The sequence below is a fragment of the Microtus oregoni genome, unplaced genomic scaffold, assembly GCF_018167655.1.
Source record: "Microtus oregoni isolate MIOR12 unplaced genomic scaffold, Mior012 000009F_ref0000495, whole genome shotgun sequence".
In the NCBI taxonomy this organism is placed as follows: Eukaryota; Metazoa; Chordata; class Mammalia; order Rodentia; family Cricetidae; genus Microtus; species Microtus oregoni.
The window spans coordinates 14,188,295-14,206,359 of NW_024543068.1; the positions used below are offsets into that span (position 1 = coordinate 14,188,295).

At 49.0% G+C, this 18,065-nt stretch overlaps 1 protein-coding gene across 2 annotated transcripts in view; it reads left to right on the forward strand.

The window, feature by feature from the left end:
- The window catches only part of Dpf3 (double PHD fingers 3), a 265,998-nt gene that overhangs the window by 175,907 nt on the left and 72,026 nt on the right, over positions 1 to 18,065 (forward strand). For both annotated transcript variants that reach the window (XM_041658572.1, XM_041658573.1), the window contains exon 7: positions 10,326 to 10,463. In XM_041658572.1, the coding sequence (XP_041514506.1) occupies positions 10,326 to 10,463 (138 nt within the window). The remainder of the gene's footprint in view (positions 1 to 10,325; positions 10,464 to 18,065) is intronic.

Here is an 18,065-nt window from a genome sequence, read left to right on the forward strand (position 1 = left end):
CAGCATCTGAGCCCCCTGCTGTGTCATTTCCTAGCCATGACCCTGGGCACATCCCAAAGCGTCTTTGAGCCTTGATTTATTCGTCAAGTGATAATACGGATATACATGCTAGAGTTTCTAGGAAGGCTCAATAAGAGAATGTGTAAAGACATTAGCCTATTGCCTGCTTCATGGATATTGTCAATAAATATTTATTTTCTTTGTACAAACTGACAAAGGCACTTAGCACCCCAGGGGACTCCCTGGCTGTGTTCTGGGCACTAGGTATTGGAGTTGTCAGGTCTACGGAAGCAGTTTGTAAAATGGAATGAACCGGCAAAAATGGCCCGTGTTCCAGACACCCCCCCCCCCCCCCCCCCCGCTATGGCCAGGCCCCGCACTCTGCCCTTTGTGATCTTGGGCCGACGCGGATCTCACTCTGTCTCTGTGGTCTACAGACTTCTCACCTCCATTTTACAGACAAGAAAACTGAGGCTTGGGTGAAGTCACTTGCCCCAGGCAGGTCACGTAGCAAATTGCTAGCATTCTGTTGCCATGGTTCTCGGGAGGACAGGAAACTTCACGGTTTGGTTTGTGGTTTTTCTGTACCTCTCTTCCGGGTGCTCAGGAGCAAGTTACGTAGTGTTCTGAAAATGAAAGACTTGCAGTGTCTATCTCTTCTTCCTGTTATTAACTGGGGGCCACATTCACGTCTAATAAATTCCTAGAATAAGCCAACAGCAGTCCTTGGGTTACCACCGGGCTTGCTGGGCAGCAGATCCTGGGTCTGGACTCAGAAGATAAAAGGCAGTGCCAGGCCTTGAGACTGGTGTCTGTATAAAGTCAGGGAGTTAGCTGGATGTGATGGTGTATGTACCTGTGATCCTAGTACTTGAGAGGTGAATTCAAGAAAACAGGGAGTTCAAGGCTAGCCTTGGCTACATAGTGAGTTCAAGGCCAGCCTATGTTACCTGAGACCTTGTTGCAAAAACAAAACAAAAAAACAAAACAAAAGAACTACACAAAAGAAAACAAAACAACAGCAAAAAGCAGAAGATCACCTCACAAAAAAAATGTCAGGATGTTACAACCTACCACTCCCCCAGCTCTGTGATCCTATCCAGAGAATTAAGTTTAAAATAAGCATCATGGGTGGTTTGAAAGAACAAATAACATCACAGGAATGCAGCTGCTGGCCTCGCTGGGTAGGTGGGGAGAAGGGAGTTGGCAGGCCCTGGGTGGATGTTGTGGCTAGGGACATAGATCATTTTTCTATCATGGCTGAGGGGGCACCTAGACCTTTCAAGGCCCAGAGGAAAGAGAACCACGAGGAGCTAGAACGGTGAGGACTTAGAGAGAATCTAAGCTTCTGTATTTTCACAGTGGGGTTTGTCCAAGGATGTGTAGTGGGTGTGGATCCCAGAGTTCCTGGAGGCAACCGGCTCATCTGGAATCCAGCCTTGGAGGCCCACCCCCAGTGTGGGAGCCTTGGCGTGGCCAGAGGACTCCTTGCCCCTTACACAGCTACAGGTGTGCACAGCGCAGGGATAATCTTGTACTTCTCTTATTTTGAATCCCGGAAGCCATTGTTGGTCCTTAAAGAATACCTAGCTATTTAAAGTGGTCCTTAGAGCTGAGCAAGGCTGCCCTGAGAGTACAGGGCTGAGCTGCATCTCTCCTGGGGGTTGGCCCCAGTCTTGGTTTATTGTGGATGCTCCCCACCTGGGGAACTGGATGTGGGCTTTCCTCCACCTCCGGATGGTGCTGCAGAGAGAATAGGATGCTGGCACAGTGTGTGGAGCTCCAAATGTCCACCGAGTGGCCTGGCAGCCTTCTGACCAAAGGGTATGTGTGAGACCCTGTAGGGTGTGGGCTCCACTCTGAAGGGTTGAGCGGGAGAGAATATGATGACATCAGGATTCTGAGGGGCCCATTGGGACCAAAGCAGAGCAGGGCACATGCCCTACTTTACCCTTCTCAGCCTCCATCCTCCTGCATCTGCTTCTTCCTGGCAAATTGCCAGATGCAGAATGAGGGCCCCTGAGAGAAGCAAGCTAGGGAGGTCAGCCTCAGGCGCTGGGGAAGCTGGGGACAGGAGTAACAAGCAGAAAATACACGGAACATCTTCCAGCTGTATTCTCCAAAGGCAGATAAACCACAGTTTGAATCCTGGGCTTGCCATTCGGGGAGTCACGTGTCTTTCTCCAGACTCAGGGTCCTCTCCTGAAGAATGGGATTCAGGCCTTGTGACTAAGGTAAGATTCTGGGTAAGGACTGGGGGTGGCCTGCTTGTCTGTAGTGACGATGCCCTCGAGCAAACGCTGGGTGCTGTGATTTGTGTCCCAGCTGAAGGAGTTGAGCTACAGAGAGAGGGGCTGTGTGTCTGTGCCACGGGCAGACGCTGGGAATGTGATGCGGCTTGTGGCTCCCAAGGCCTAGGCTTTGTCTCTCGGACACTCACTCCGTAATTGCTTTCAGTCGCTGCTTTCAGTCTCTGGGAACCACTGGCTCAGATACCCACTGCGTGCTCCAAGTTGGGCTGATGAAAATGTGCCAGAGTCATTAAGTTATCAGTAGGGAAGGCAGCCGCTTCTCCCCGGCAGGAAGGATTCTGCTGTCTGCTGCAACCGGCTTTGTTCACACAAACTGCCAACCCCCCCCTCCCTGCACCCTCCCCCCCCAGCCCCAGCCAGCCATTGGAGTAAGACTAAGGGGGATAGGGGACGTGCCGTCCCTGCTCTGGGACAGCACTGATGGCATGCTGTAACTCTAGCCTGGAGGTCCCATGTGGAGAACCCAGCTCTGAACCGGGAATGTGGGCAAAGCTATTTCTGCAGCTTGACAGATGGATCCGCCCCAGGGGGAAGGAGAGAGAGGGAGGCAAGCTGGACTTCCCTTGTCACGGCCATTGCTCTCCACATGCGCGGTGCCAGGAACACAAAATCCAGGTGCTTGCTTGCCAAGGTGAAAAGAAGGACCTTAGGCTGTGCGCAGATGGGGCGGACTAGTCCCAGGGGCGAGGGCTGCAGAGGTGCATCATGCAGAGGAGTGGGCCCCGGGGGAGGGAGACTATAGTGGAAAGATGGGGGTTCAGCCCTCTCTGCATGCTTCAGCAGTCTTGGGGCTTAGTCTGATTCCCTGCGTGCGACAGTTCCTTCCAGAGCGGGATTGCTGACTTGATAAAAGGGGAGCAGATGGTGCCGATACTTTCTTTTCAGAATGTTATTTTTCTCCTCACCTTCTTTTCCACTGTACACCATTAGCCCAGACTTCAGAGGAGAAGCGGCTAGCTCCCTCCCTTTTGGGGTTTATTGTCTTTGCCGAGCCCCTTTGATGGCAGTGGGGGATGATGGCAGCTGACGAGGACTGAGACTTACCACGGGCAGGATCCTCTTTTAAATCGCTCTCTTGCCTCTTTCTCCTTCTGTGAGGTAGGTGTGCTGTCGCAGTGGGCCCCATTTCAGAGAGGGACCTGCCAGTGTGGAGAGGCTTAGCAGCTTACCCTAGATCAGGCAGCCGGTGGTTTCCGTCGGAGTTTGGACACAATCAGTTCAGACGTGGACCATTGGGGCGTCATTGCAGCCCCTCACCCCATGATAGAGCTGGCTAGGGCCAGAGCAGCTGATCACACTGGAATGGTGGCCAGTGAGGTGCCCTAGGCAGACTTCTGGGAACCCACTCTTGACTGTTTGGGGCCTAGGTTTACCCCGGTGGATTTAAAGCCTTCAGTTGGAGTCACTTATTCCGACATCTCCCCTCCCAGATTTCCAGTGCAAGATGAGATCAGGGGGTCCGGAAAGAGCTCAGCTGGTAAACTGCTTGTTTTGCAAGTGTAAGGGCCTGAGTTTAATTTACGGAATTCATCTAAAATGTTAGGTGTGGTAGGAAGTGCTAGCAATCTCAGCACTGGGCATCTAGAGACAGGTGTTCCTGGGGCTCACTGGCTGTCTAGCCTGCCCTATAGTAAGCTCCAGGCCATTTACAGCACGCGTGTGCACATGCATGCACGCACTGACACGACAATGAAGGACCCTTGAAGGAGTCTATAATAAGTGTTTCAAGATGGCGGCCACAGACCATGAAACCCAGCATGAGGCAGGCTCTTTCTGATTGCCCAGATCAATTGTCTACGAAGTTGGCCCCTGGTGTTTGGAGTGACGACTGGAAAGTAGAGTTAAAGGTCAGAGAGCATCCTCTCCAGCCTGTCTGGGCAATTGCAGCAGGGTTTCTAAAGCACTCCTACCCGTCGTTGAAACGTCGCCCTCTGATTCCATTGCGGTTCCATCAGAATAAATCAGGGAGTCAAGGCTTCCTCTCTCACCCCGTGATGATGTCATCTGAAAGACCAAGTCTTAGCGTTAGCAGCTTTGTTTGGAGCTCCATTCACTCCAGGGCCTCCTAATTCTCTCTTTCAAACTACCCCACCTCCTGCTGCCTCCTTATAGCCTGTGGCCTGCTCAGAGACCTACAAATCAGGACACCCCCCTCCTCATCCTAGTGTCTTCTTCCACCAGCTGCCCTGCCTTTCCTACAGCCTTGCTGGAAGGAGTAATCTATTAGTAATCTGTTATCCTTTTGCTATTCCCCATTTCCTGGAGCATGCCAGTGACCTGCAGCATCGTCTCATCCTCTAGGAGGTCATGGCTTATTTTCATGTTGTGGTGGCCCCCTGAGGGTCATATGCAATGGTTCCCCCCACCCCATTCTCCATCCCTTTTGGCCTTACTTAGTGCCCCTGCCTCTAAGCCTGAGTCTACTCACCTTTAAGACGAGTGAATTAGTTACTTTTCTGTTGCTGCCATTTAACACCACGGCCAAGGAAACTGACAGAATAGCAAGGGTTTATTTAGGCTCACAGTTCCAGAGGGTTAAGAGGGAGGGAGTCAGGGTAGCAGGTAGGGCAGTAGTAGCAGGTGAGAACTCATATCTTGAGCCACAAGTAGGAAGCAGAGAGAGTAAACTTGAAATAGCTTGAAGTTCTTAAACTTGGAAGCCCACCCCGCATTGACATACTTCTTCCAGCAAGGCCACACCTTCTAAGCCTCCCAGATAGTGCCACCCACTGGGGACCAAGTGTTCAAATGTTATGGTGGGGACATTGCTTGTTCAAGTCACCACAGTGGGGATGTGCGCTGCTATGAACCTGTTTGCTTGTTACACTCAGCGTCACGGCTTGTGAGGGGCACTCGGGGACTGAAGGCAGGAGCTGAGGCTGGGGGCCTTGATGCTGCTGCTTCTGTCCTGAACCCCCCTCCTGTGCAATATTCTTGTGGCTCTCATGTGACTCTTTCTTAACAATTTTAAAAGGGAATCTCCCTCTCCACAGTTTCCCTTGGTGTGTCATAACACCATAATTTCCACTGCCACTGTGCCTATAGCCAGTCACGTCTCTTTCCATGAGAATTAAAGTAGCACATGCTCATTTCCTTCCTTCCTTCCTTCCTTCCTTCCTTCCTTCCTTCCTTCCTTCTTTCCCTCCCTCCTTCCCTCTTTCCCTCCCTCCCTCCCTCCCTTCTCCTTCCCTCCCTCCCTCCCTCCTTCCTTCTTTCCTTCCTTCCCTCCCTCCTTCCCTCTTTCCCTCCCTCCCTCCCCTCCCCTCCCCTCCCCTTCTCTCCCTCCTTTCTTTTCTTTTCTTTTCGGTTTTCTCCTATAACCTTCTAACAACCCATCCACACCAGGAACCTGGGAGTCTTCATTACCTCTCTAAGCTGACATCCCAGTGCCTGTCACAGGCAGACCCCATGCTGGCCACTGCAGATATAACCTGTGTGAATGGATGGACGGGGTCTGTCTCACTGGCTGCCTGTAGGATTGATGTGGATTAGTCCCAGGAAGGTGAACCCCGGGGTCCTGATGATTGGCAGGACCTCCCTGGGGAAGGGCATTAGGACCAAGAGCTGAAGGATGATTAGATGCTCATCAGGCAAACTGGGGGTGGGAGGCAGGCTAGGCAGAGGGATGAACATGCTTGAAGGCTCTGTGGTAAGGAGAAATAGGCAGGGAGGCTGAGAAGGAGGCAGGACCTGCTGCCAGATAAGGCCAGGCTGGGCACTGCACATCAGAGACAGCCGTGTTGGCTGGCACTTTGTTGCGTTCTTATACCTGCCTTCTACAAGATTCTATCTCAAACCCCTCTCTCCATAACTCATTTCTACCTATAAGGCCATATCTTTTCCACCCATCTATCAGCCAGGCAAACTCATCTTGTAAGCAGTGTGTTAACATGAGAGTCCTATTAAGGACCCTCTGGGCAAAGTCCACCCTGGTCCCTCATTATCAGGATGGAGTCAAGCCCAGAGGCCTTTCGTATTAGCTCCCTCAACCACCACCCCTATCCTTTGCTACAGCTTTCTCAAATGGCTCACGGTACCCCTGAGGTGCTGGATGGATGTGCTGGGGAGCCCCAGGGGAGGTCTTGCTCATCTCATCCTCTCCTACCAAGGGATTCTCACTCCAGGAAGCCACCTCCCCCAACTCAAGCCATCTGCTGCCTGGCTCAGCTACCCTCCTCTACCGTGCCTGCTCATACAGCCAGCCGCCCAGTCTTTCTGCTATAGACACAGACCTTTTGCTAGACTGGGAACTATTTGGAGAGGGATGAGGGCCCCTTTGTCTTCATCCTCTTTGGTGCCACCGTCTAATGGATATTAACATTTAATAAATGCGTTATTTAATGTGAGGGTCTAGTGATGAAGGAAGCACACTGTTCGAGTGAGCCATACAGGATGAAGCTCCATCCTGAGGTACTTTAGGAAGGAGTCTGGCTTCCAGGACACCTTCTTGAACTGCCTGGATCTGGAACTTCCAGCAGCCAATCACATTTCAAGGTGGCCTCCACCCCACACCCACACACTGGGAGGGTAGGTAGACCAAGTTGGTTAGAGTCAGGCCTAGGTCTTCTCAAGCTTTAGTGAGTTCCAGGATAATCTGGGTTCCCTGGCTGGGTGCCCCCTGATTGCTTGATTCAGGGGAGGGGTGGTATCAGAGAATTTGCTTCTGTTACAAGTTCCCACGTGATACTGGCGGCGCTGCTGCTCCAGGAACCACACGCTGAGAATCTGTGTTCTAGCAAAAGAATTTGTTCTTCAAAGGATCGCTCTCTACGTGCTAGGGGAGGAAATGGATGGTTTTGCTTGGGTTTAGCTTTGTAGGTTTTAAGCGTCATTAGTATGAGATTAGTGTGGACAGATGTAGGCTTGCCTCCACTCCTGGCTCTTGTCTCTCCCACAAGTGCTCCTATGTCCACACCAGTGACTCAACAAATATGTTTTGTAGAAAGTGCATGGCAGCCGATGAGGTGGAGCGGGGGATATCAGACAAGTCGATTGGAAGCCACCCTGAAGGGAAGGCGGCAGGTGTAGACAGGATCGTCGTAATTCAAGAAGTCCAGGGAGGGGTAACTGCTTTGAAGCGCAGTGAGTTCTCATCCCTGGAGCCTGAACAGGCCTCTAGAGCATTAGTGGGAATGATATTAGTGGGCAGTTAGTGTAAGTAACTGTTAAGATCTTGGAATTTTATGATTAAGAAGAAAAGCAATGGCTGACCCTGCATTGCATAAACGGCTCACTTGGGATCATGGCTGGATCTGCAGAGGTACTAGGCCGCCTGGACAAATACTGAAAGCAGCTCTTCTTTGAACAGGCATGCATCCCTCAACAGCAGTGTGTTTGGTGTCTAAGTGGATTCATATTCAATGATCCTGTAATTTGTTGCTTATTGACCTCAGATCATTTAAAAGGTTAAATGGAAAAGCCACAAGCAGGCAGAGAGTGTACCTCAGGGGCCTCTTTATGTCCTGCTTCCTAAGTCACATGGAACTGAGACGCAAGGCACCATTTTAGTCTGTTTTGTGTGTGTGTGCGTGAGAGAGAGACAGAGATAGAGAGAAAAACATATATATATATATATATATATATATATATATATATAGAGAGAGAGAGAGAGAGAGAGAGAGAGAGATAGAGACAGAGAGAGAGAGCTTGAATTTATAGTGATAAGGTCACCAGCTTGAATTTCAAACACTCATTAAGAAAGTCCAACCAACTTCCATATTCCACAGTGTGGAAGGAGAGATCAAAGATTCTCTTGGGGAGGTCTAACCTTTAAGATGTGATAAACAAGACTGGTGTCTCTTGTCCAATAGCTACCATTTACTGAACATCTGTTATGTTAGCTGGGTGAGATTCTTTGCAAATACTATTTATAATCTTTCAATTAACCTCCAAAGTATTACTATCTTCCTTTCCAGAGAACAGGCACAGAGAGATCACGAGTCTTTGTCCAGTTTCACAGAGCAAAACCTGTCCATTCCATTTTGGAAGTTGATGTAACTATAAAATTGAACCCTGATAAAGATAGTTAAAAAGTTATAGCTCTGTGAGTCTGAGTTCAGATGCAATATTATCGAGTTGAATCCATAACTATATCAAACGAATAATACACTCTGGCCAAATGGAGCATGTTCTAGGAATTCAAGAATGGTTCAATAATAGGAAATACTAGGAAGCCAACTTAATTCACCATATCCACAAACCAAAGAAAAGCCATGTATTAGAGATACTTAAAGGGCAGTCGATAAAAGGCTCCTATAATAAGACTCTAAGACAGGAATAATAGGAACTGCTTCAATTTAATAAAAGCTAAAAATTAGCTATAACGTCATTCAAAACAGTGAAACCCTAGATCCAACTTCATAAAAATAAGAGATGCCTGATTCTTCCATTTAAAGCTATTGTCCTGGCTATTACTCAAAATGAATTACGCTCCTTAGAAGTAGTTTACTTAAGAGAGAGAATAGGCGGTGCTTTCTATTTTTTTTGCCAAGCCTGGGAGAATCTGATAGGAAAAGATAAGTTGTGAGAAGACCTTGTGGCGGTTTCTTCTCCTTAGAGAGAAGGTCACAGCCACTGAATTGGGACACCCGAAACTGGGATTGGAACTCAGGTCTGATGTTGAAGTCCTGCTCTTCCTCTCTATAAAGAATTTATGCTTTCTGGTGCCAGTGATCTGGGAGAAGGGAGAGTCCCTCAGAACCAACCTATCCCTCACTGCTCCAGCAGAGTCTGCCAGGGTTGGCCTTCTGGGTGGGGGAAAGGATGGGCATTTGCGGGGAGAGGAATATGGGCGTTTGTGGGGAGAGGAGGATGGGCATGGAGGGGAGAGGAAGACGGGCATTTTGGGGAGGAGAACGGGCATTTAGGGAGAGGAGGCTGTTTGGGGAGAGAGGAAGATGGCAATTTGGGAGGAGGAAGACGAGCATTTGGGGGAAGGAAGATGGGCATTTGGGAGGAAGAGGAAGATGGTCATTTGGGTTCACAGTTTCACTGTGAAGACCCTGAAGCCTCTGCTCTTGGCAATCCCATCCCTCTAAGGCTGAGGTCTGGGCTGAGTGTGGGGAGGCATGGCTGGTGGTCTGGCCCACGGTCACTTTGCCTGCCTTTTGCTGTCTAAATCCCGGGCATCCAGGGTACTGAGTCACCCCCTTTATTCTTGCCTCTAAGATGCCATGTTAATGTTACTAGTTGCCTTTTGTCTCAATCTGTCTCTGGGGTGCCAGAGGCTAATTGGAGCATTGAGGTCACAAGCTCTTGGCTACTACAACCACTAGGATGCCTCAGTCCCATTGTGTTTACGGTGCGAGTAGAGCACATTCTCCTGGCGTAAATCAGAGGGTGATACATGGAAAGTTTGCTACTTCGTGGAGAATTAACCGCAGAGCAGCGGATGAGGCTCTGCAGAGGAATCCAGCAGACCTGGGTTCTGGTGGCTCTTCCGCCGATGTGTTCCATGTGCGTCACTTAGTGCTGCTGGGCCTCACTGACCTCACTGGTGACCTAAGACGTTGGACTGCGTAGGCTTCCAGTGAAGTTGCAAAGTTCTGATGATAATCTTCCTTTCCGTGTGCTTAGTACCATTTGAAGTACCGTGTTAAGGCCAGGAGTAGAGCTCAGTGCCTAGCATATCTAACTCACTTGCCTAGCGTACCTAATGCTGTAACAAACACACAAACAGTGCTCACCTAAGGACTCTGTGCGGTGCGTGGTTAATGAACTCATACAGCTATCATTCCCGTTTTTGTCTCCAAAGCAACGGAGACACAGAGCAGTTCATTCACTTACCCAGGGTCTCACAGGCAGAATGGTAGAGTATACAGTATCCGTGTTCCTATACCTCTTTTTCATACACGAGCCCCATGGTTACAGTGGTGTGGGTCTGAGGGTGGGAGGTACTTTTAAGGGGAAACCTGGCTCCGGTGTGGACAGCTGGGGACTGTTACCCTGAAGTGTGAGAGAGTGACCACAGAAGTTGCTGACATTGTCCATCATTTCTTCTCTCTTCCTCTCTAGTCTGTGGCAAGCGCTACAAGAACCGGCCGGGACTCAGCTACCACTATGCTCACACTCACCTGGCCAGCGAGGAGGGCGATGAAGCCCAAGACCAGGACACGCGGTCCCCACCCAACCACAGAAACGAGAACCACAGACGTGAGTCCCCGTTTGTAAGGTTGGGGAGTGGGGCATGGGGCAGGTATTGTGGGGAGCAGTTCTTTTCTTTCCACTCCGGTATCTCCCGGCAGCAACAGCTCATGGGTCTTGATGTTGTGCAGTAAATGAACCCCTCAGCTCAGCCAGCTACCATTCCTATGGCTGAGCTGGGCACTCAGGAAAGAGTAAGCAGGTTTGAATACACGTGATCAGCCTTGTCTCCAGACAGAGGCAGGATGTAAGTGTCCAGCAGAAGGGGAGTGACCTCACCTGGCTACTGTCGCAGGCCAGACCTGTCCATCATTTCCCTCAGCTTCAGAAGGGCCGCTCACAGCTGTTGCGAGCGACTGACGGTTGCTGGTTGACTGCTGTGGTTTTCCTGTATGGGTCACTACTATGGAGCTCTCCTGCCATCTGGATGGATATGTCACTTGGGATGACAGTTGGCTCTGAAGACTCAAAGTGATTCTGCAGATTTGTTTCTATTCTTTCTCTCCTTCCTCAACTCGCGGTTATGAATTAGGAATGAAAAGGGGGCTGGGCATTCACTGTTAGACTGGCTCTCTCCCATCCTGTATGGTTTCTGGGATGACAAACACCCCCAAACAGGATGTGGTCATGGAATCTGCTGAGCTTGGTTCAAGTTCTGGGCCATACAGAGGTCACTGGAGGGAGAGGTATTTGTGGACCTATGATGTGGGCTTTTGCTTCATTTATACAATTTGTTGGTAGATATTTTAAAAACTTTTTTTCATTTAGATTTGGTTTATTATTTCATGTATATGAGCATTTTGCCTGCATGTATGCGCATGTGTAACACATGCGCATATATGCAGTGCCTGCTGAGGTCAGATGACTGCATCAGGTCCCCTGTGACTGAAGTGATGGGGTTGTGAGCCTCCGTGTGAGCATGAGGTATCGGCCCTGGATCCTCTGGAAGGGCAGCAAGTGCTCTTAGTGCTAATGCTCCAGCCCTGGTATACTTTCTTAAAGTGAACAAAGACTCTGCCTTTTAAAAGCAGCCAGATTCTAAATTTAAAGATGACTCCTGTGTAGTTGAGAATCTCAGCTTATGGGACCGATGCCACATGGACACTTTCACCACACGTCTGAAACCATGGGCATCCCCTGGCCAAGGCCTTTGCTTAGGTTTGTGTGTGGTTCTTCCAGACCGGTATCCCATGTTCAATGGTCATGCTGCCTTCTCTATCAGTGTGCTGTGGCTGGCACAACAAAATACCTCAGACCAGAAGTCTTAAACTACAGCAATTAGTTCCTCACAGATCTGGGGACTTGAGAAGCCAAAGTCAAGGCATTGTCAGTGTTGGCTTCTGGATATCCCTCTCCTTGGTTTGCAAATGGCTATCCTCTGGCAGCTCTGCCCTTTTCTCTCCATGCACATGGGTTCTTCTTATAAGGTCATCAGGCAGACTGGATTAGGACCTGCCTGCCCTAATAGCTGCATTGTGTGGTGTGTAGGTGCATGCATACGCATGCATGCGAGTCTGTCTGTCTGTCTGTCTGTCTGCCTTTCACACTTACATATACTCTCAGTTGGCTTTCACTTTGCTTTTTGAGACCAAGTCTTTCACTGAACATGAAATTCACTGATTTGGCAAGACTGGCTGTGGAGACCTCCAGGGTCGCCCATCTCTGCCTCCCCAGCTCTGGGATTATAGGTGCATGCAGCTATTTCCATCTTTTTGTATGGGTGCTGGGGGCACAGTCTAAACTCAGGTCCCTGTGTCTTCATGACAACCACTTACCAGTTGAGCTGTCTCCCCAGCTTCTCCAATAGTCTCATTAACAAACGTCACCTCTTCATTTACTACTTCTCCTCCTCCTCCTCCTTCAGATTTCTTTTCTTTTCTTTTTTTTTATTCATAAAGGATAGTTTTATTTTTTTCATTTTTTGGCAATCCCCCCTTTTTTTTCAAGTTGGAGTTGAGCATCAGATTGCACCTTATTAGCTGGGCAGTGGTGGTGCACGCCTTTAATCCCAGCACTCGGGAGGCAGAGGCAGGCGGATCTCTGTGAGTTCGAGACCAGCCTGGTCTACAAGAGCTAGTTCCAGGATAGGCTCCAAAACCACAGAGAAACCCTGTCTCGAAAAAACCAAAAAAAAAAAAAAAGATTGCACCTTATTTATGTTTTATCCACCATTATGTTTGCCATAGCAACATTTTTTAATTAATTTATTTATTAAAGATTTCTGTCTCTTCCCCGCCACCGCCTCCCATTTCCGTCCCCCTCCCTCATCAGCCCAAAGAGCAATCAGGGTTCCCTGCCCTGTGGGAAGTCCAAGGACCACCCACCTCCATCCAGGTCTAGTAAGGTAAGCATCCAAACTGCCTAGGCTCCCACAAAGCCAGTACGTGCAGTAGGAGATTTATTTTCACTTTAAATCACGTGTATATGTGTGTCTGTATGTGGGTATGTGAACATGAGTGCAGTGCCTGTAGAAGCCAGAAGAGGGCATCAGGTCCCTTAAGCTGGCGTTACAGGTAGTTGCTAGCCACCCTATGTAAGCTCTGGAAACCGAACAGTGCACTCCCTTAACCACTGAGCCATCTCTCCAGCACTTTGATTACTACTTTATCTATCTCTATCTTCAGTAGAGTCAAATGCCAAAGTATTAGAGGTTAAGCCTCAATATAGGAACTTGGAATTGGGAAAAATGTATCCTGTGACATGAATTTGTTTTCAGCTTTGAGAGTTCGATCTTTTAATGTGGCAGACCCTTGCTTTCTCACCTCCTGTTGCCATCTGGGCAGACTGGGAAGCAGGGCTGGAGGAGGAGGCTGACTTCTCTCTTTCCGCACCAGATCCTGAGTCTCTATGACAGCCGGCTCTCTGTCTGCCCTTTGGGAGAGCTCTCCTTTTCTGTCAGGGACGAAGACCTGTCTATTGAGGCAGCTGACAGCACCATTCCCTTTTCTCTCCTCTTTATCTTCTCTGGTCTAAGTGTCTAGGAAGTCACAGGGAGCTGTCGCATCCTACCAGGAAGAGGCTGGAAATGATTTTTGGCTTTAGGTGCTTTCTGGAAAGCACAGATTAGTGACTTGTTCTCTCTCCAGCGTGTCTGTTAGCTTTCTTTCTCACCCCTCCAGTGCTAGCCTAGCTCTTGCGTTTCCTCAATGTCTGGCCATTTGCTTCTGTGTACAGGCATCCTTCTTTATAGTGTTTGGATGGCTTCCTTTGTGTTGTGTTTTCCTTCACTTCTTTAGTGTCCACAGTGAGTGGTGGTTTCACACACTCGTGTATATATGTGTGTACATGTGCAAAGTTCTGGCAACAACAGTAAGTGGAGGGAGACGCTCCTCCCCAGCCATTCCTGAGGTCCCCTCCAAGTAGACTTTTGTCATCAGCACTGACATTCTTTGCTCTTTCTGCCAAGAGTTCGAACATAAAATTATCAGTGGCCTCTGCATCCTCCTTAGGTATTATCCCAGGGAGATCACACAGACTTGCTTAGTACAGAAACTCTGCCTTTCCTTCTTCTATACAGGGATGTATATGTATGCCTCATGCTTGCCTTCATCGTCTGTGGGCTCGTGGGTGAGCAACATGCTCCAGTCCCCCCTCCATCTTTTTTCCTTTCTCACCTGCTGATGAGATATGGACTTCTTCACAAAGCATCATTTGACCTCCCAGAGAGAACCTGCCGTATGTGGGCTGATCTAGGCCCTCTTTAGACAAAGACAGTTCCAAAAACCCCAGAAACGCCCCGTGTTTTAATTAATTTTCTCTTTGAGGTGTCTTCTCACAACTTTGTCTCTGCAAACTCTGTGCCCAGCCCTAATTTTACCTGAAGGGAAGTGGGCACAGCTGACAAGCCCCTAGCCCTAGTCTCTCCGGACAAACCCAGCTGTAGCTGCTCGCCCTGGCTTCTGTGGGCCACACACACTACTGTATCGATTCGCTTGCTGCTCCGAATGTGCGCTCTATTTCCTCCCACATGCCCCTGGTGAGCAGACCCCCGCCATTTTCCTGTGAGCACTAATTGCTGGCATCATTAATACCCAGTCATTAGCTGCTCTCACTGTTTGGGGCTTAGGGTGGGCTCCCATCCACACTGCCCCTAAATGCCACCAGGGCTGTGTGGTGAACTGAATGTGACAGCTCAGCAGCATCCTGAGGGCTCAGCTCCCTGTCCTCTCCCAGTCAGGCCTCCAGATCGAGGGAGGGAGGCAGAAGAGCTTAGTCCAGGGAGGCTAGTCTGTGGCTCCCCCAGGAGAAAATCTGGATGCTGGCAAGTGGAAATGCTTACATTCCCTTTAGTAGAGCTGTGGGATGATACCCAGGCTGCTGTCATAGAAAAAGAGCCCCACAAATACAGAAATATGCAGGGCCACAGGCAGCTGGCTCATACCACCTGCAACCATTGGGGCCTTTTGACTTTGGTACTGCTCCTGTCCTTTGCTCCGTCCCCTTCAGCTGTGTCCTCAATAGAGCCCAAGCTCATCCCCATACCTGCAGCTTCTTAACTGAAAGGATAAAGTGGCCAGCTGGCGTTAGCAGTGACCTTCCCTTCCCCAGCCCTTGCTGCCCTGAGCTGCCAACTCAGCAGTCAAGTCACCTGCCACTCCTGCTGTCCTCCTGCTCCTCCCAGAGGACTCATCCCCTGCTGTCCTCCTGCTCCTCCTAGAGGACTCATCCCCTGCTGTCCTCCTGCTCCTCCTAGAGGACTCATCCCCTGCTGTCCTCCTGCCCCTTCCAGAGGACTCATCCCCTGCTGTCCTCCTGCTCCTCCTAGAGGACTCATCCCCTGCTGTCCTCCTGCTCCTCCCACAGGACTCATCCCCTGCTGTCCTCCTGCCCCTTCCAGAGGACTCATCCCCTGCTGTCCTCCTGCTCCTCCCAGAGGACTCATCCCCTGCTATCCTCCTGCCCCTTCCAGAGGACGCATTCCCACCTTTGTTCCTCTTCTACTCTCTCTCATTTTCTCCTGAGTGTTTATTTCTGGGTTTCTTCCCTATAGGTTTGCCTCCTTTGCTCTGTGCTTGAGGCTCTCTACCTCAGTGACATATGAGCAGCTAGGGAGGCTTGGAGCTTAGACTTCCCTCTGGGAGAAATGACCTTTCTGATGGGGTCTTTCTCCTCTGGGTTGCTGCCCTCCTCCTGCCCCTGGATGAGGCCAGGGTCTTTTTTCCCATTAGTTTCTCTTACCACATTCATCTGTATATAGTTATGCCAACACATAGCTGTGTGTGTACATGAATAAAAGGAGGGGTGGCTTGATCAGGGCTCTGAGTGTCAGTGAGATTCAGTTACTCTCCACTGTGATTCTTTTAGAGTAATCAAGATTAACTTTCAAAATCTCAATGACCAAGGCCCACAATTTCAAAAATCTTTAAAATTCCGTTTACTTTATTTGTGCAACTGGAATCTACTAAAGATGTTTTCAGGACACTTTTGGGAGTAGTGACGAGATCAAAGTTTTGGATTTAAGCATAAAAATGATGTAAATAAATCTGTGTTGTTCATTCATTCATTTATTGAATCCATCCATTAGTGCATCTAGCCATCTAACCAACCATCCATCCATGCATCTATCTGCCCACCCACCCATCATCCATCTACCTACCCACCTACCCATCCATCCACCCATTCATCTATCTATCTACCTATCCACTGAGCCATCCATCCATCCATGCATCCACCCATACACCTACCCATTCACCCCCAACCCACTAACCCATCCACCCATCTGTCCATTCATACATCCATGCATGCATACATCCATCTATCCATACATCCATTCATGCATCCATCTATCCATATATCCATGCATGCATGTATGCATCCATCTATCCACCCATACATCCATGCATGCATACATCCATCTAGCCATCTATTCACTCATCTATCTATTCCCAAGTTTGGTGCCTATACACTGAATGCTGCATAGCAGAGGTGTGAATAAGATTTGTCCTCGTCTTTGAGAAGCTCATAGTCTTGAGTGGAGTGCGTAATGGATCATGTGCAATGGATGAATGTGTCTAAGGTTCATAGTCGTATGTGTTATGCGTCATGAGGCAGGGGTGCTCTTGATGGGGCACTAGCCTTATACTTGCTGGCTCATTGGACATGGAGAGTCTCAGACTTCACCAGCAAAGAGTCCCAGGGTAGGAACCATCATGAAGGGTATTCTGGTTTATGTGAAAGTTTAAGGACCACTGAACTGTAAGCTTTTGAAAGAGTTCACTAAGGAGGGGATGATCAGGTTGACCCTTGAAAAGCAAGGAAGAATATTCAGGATGGAGAAGATACCAGGTTTCAGAATGGATACAGGCTGTGAGATCTAAGACAGCATGGCCACCTTCATGTAGTTGATAGCAGCAGGGTCTCATGGTAGTGTTGAAGTCAGGACTGAATGAGACAGGAGTCCTCAATTGGAGGCATCTTCTGTATCATGTGGCAGAGTCTTTATTCTGTGGGAACCATCAGAGCCATCCCTAGAAGGAAAGAGAGAATTTAAAAAGAAGCCCCATTTTATTTAATAACTTTTATTTAAAAGCATAACTAAATATATACTTTCAAACCAAACTTGGAGCTCTTAGGAGGAAGTATTTTAAGATACTGTTCTGTAAAATTGATCTCAAGTTTTCAGGTCCATGTAATTGAAGTCGGGATGTCCTAGGTCCCTGGAGGTCAGACTCCTGTGCGGGAGTCCTGTGTTGGGTCAGGATTAAGCTTCCCCTTTCTGTCACTCTTGAGAGGAAAATGCCCAGAGCTAGTCTGTTGTTGAGGGCAGGGTGTACTTTGTGGAACTGTAAAAGGAGAGCCAAATTGATTAAGGGTGATGTCGGCTGATTAGATAATCTGGAAATTAGTCTGATAATGTGCAAATTATCTAAGAGCAGTGCATGATGTCATTGCCACACTGCTGGGAAAAGTCTAGCAGATGTTTGTCTTCTGCCATGCTGTCCCTGTCCTCTGCTACAGGCCCAGGGGCAGCTAGCACCGGCTTCAGGAGACGAAAGATGTCTTAAAGAGGTGCTTGGAAATCTTGGGCACCTCTGAATGGTATCTGAAAAGCTATAAAAACCCATTTAGCCTACTCCTTAGTGAGCTCGGTACTGGTATGTCAGCCCTGGTTATAGAGGAGATGGGCAAAATCAGACATGTGGCTCTTTTTGAGGAAGTCATCCTCTTCTCTCCTTTTATTTTCCCAAAGAGCAAATCTTAGCACTAGCAACAGATGGACTTTTGCTGAGTGATGATTTACATGGTTTTCAGGGTACAAAGCAAGCCCGAGGGATTGCTCGGGTCCTTGGAGGTGTAAGTACCTGGAGGTAATTTCTCAGTCCTGTGTCTGAGAAGATGGTGGTGGTGTTGGAATTGAATGGGTCCAGAGTGTGAACTATGACTTTGTCAATGTGCTACCCACTGCTCTGGGAATGTGGGCCAGCTACTGACACCTCCCTCCCCTTAGCTGCCTTATCTATAGCCCAGAGATAACCACCCTAGCCTCACAGGCTTGCTGTGCATCTTCAATGAGGTGAAGGGGTATGGGATTGGCACTAAATCTGTTCATTGTGAGTAGCCATATTCCATCCCTATTTGGATCCGCAGAGCATGCCTGTGATCACAGATGGT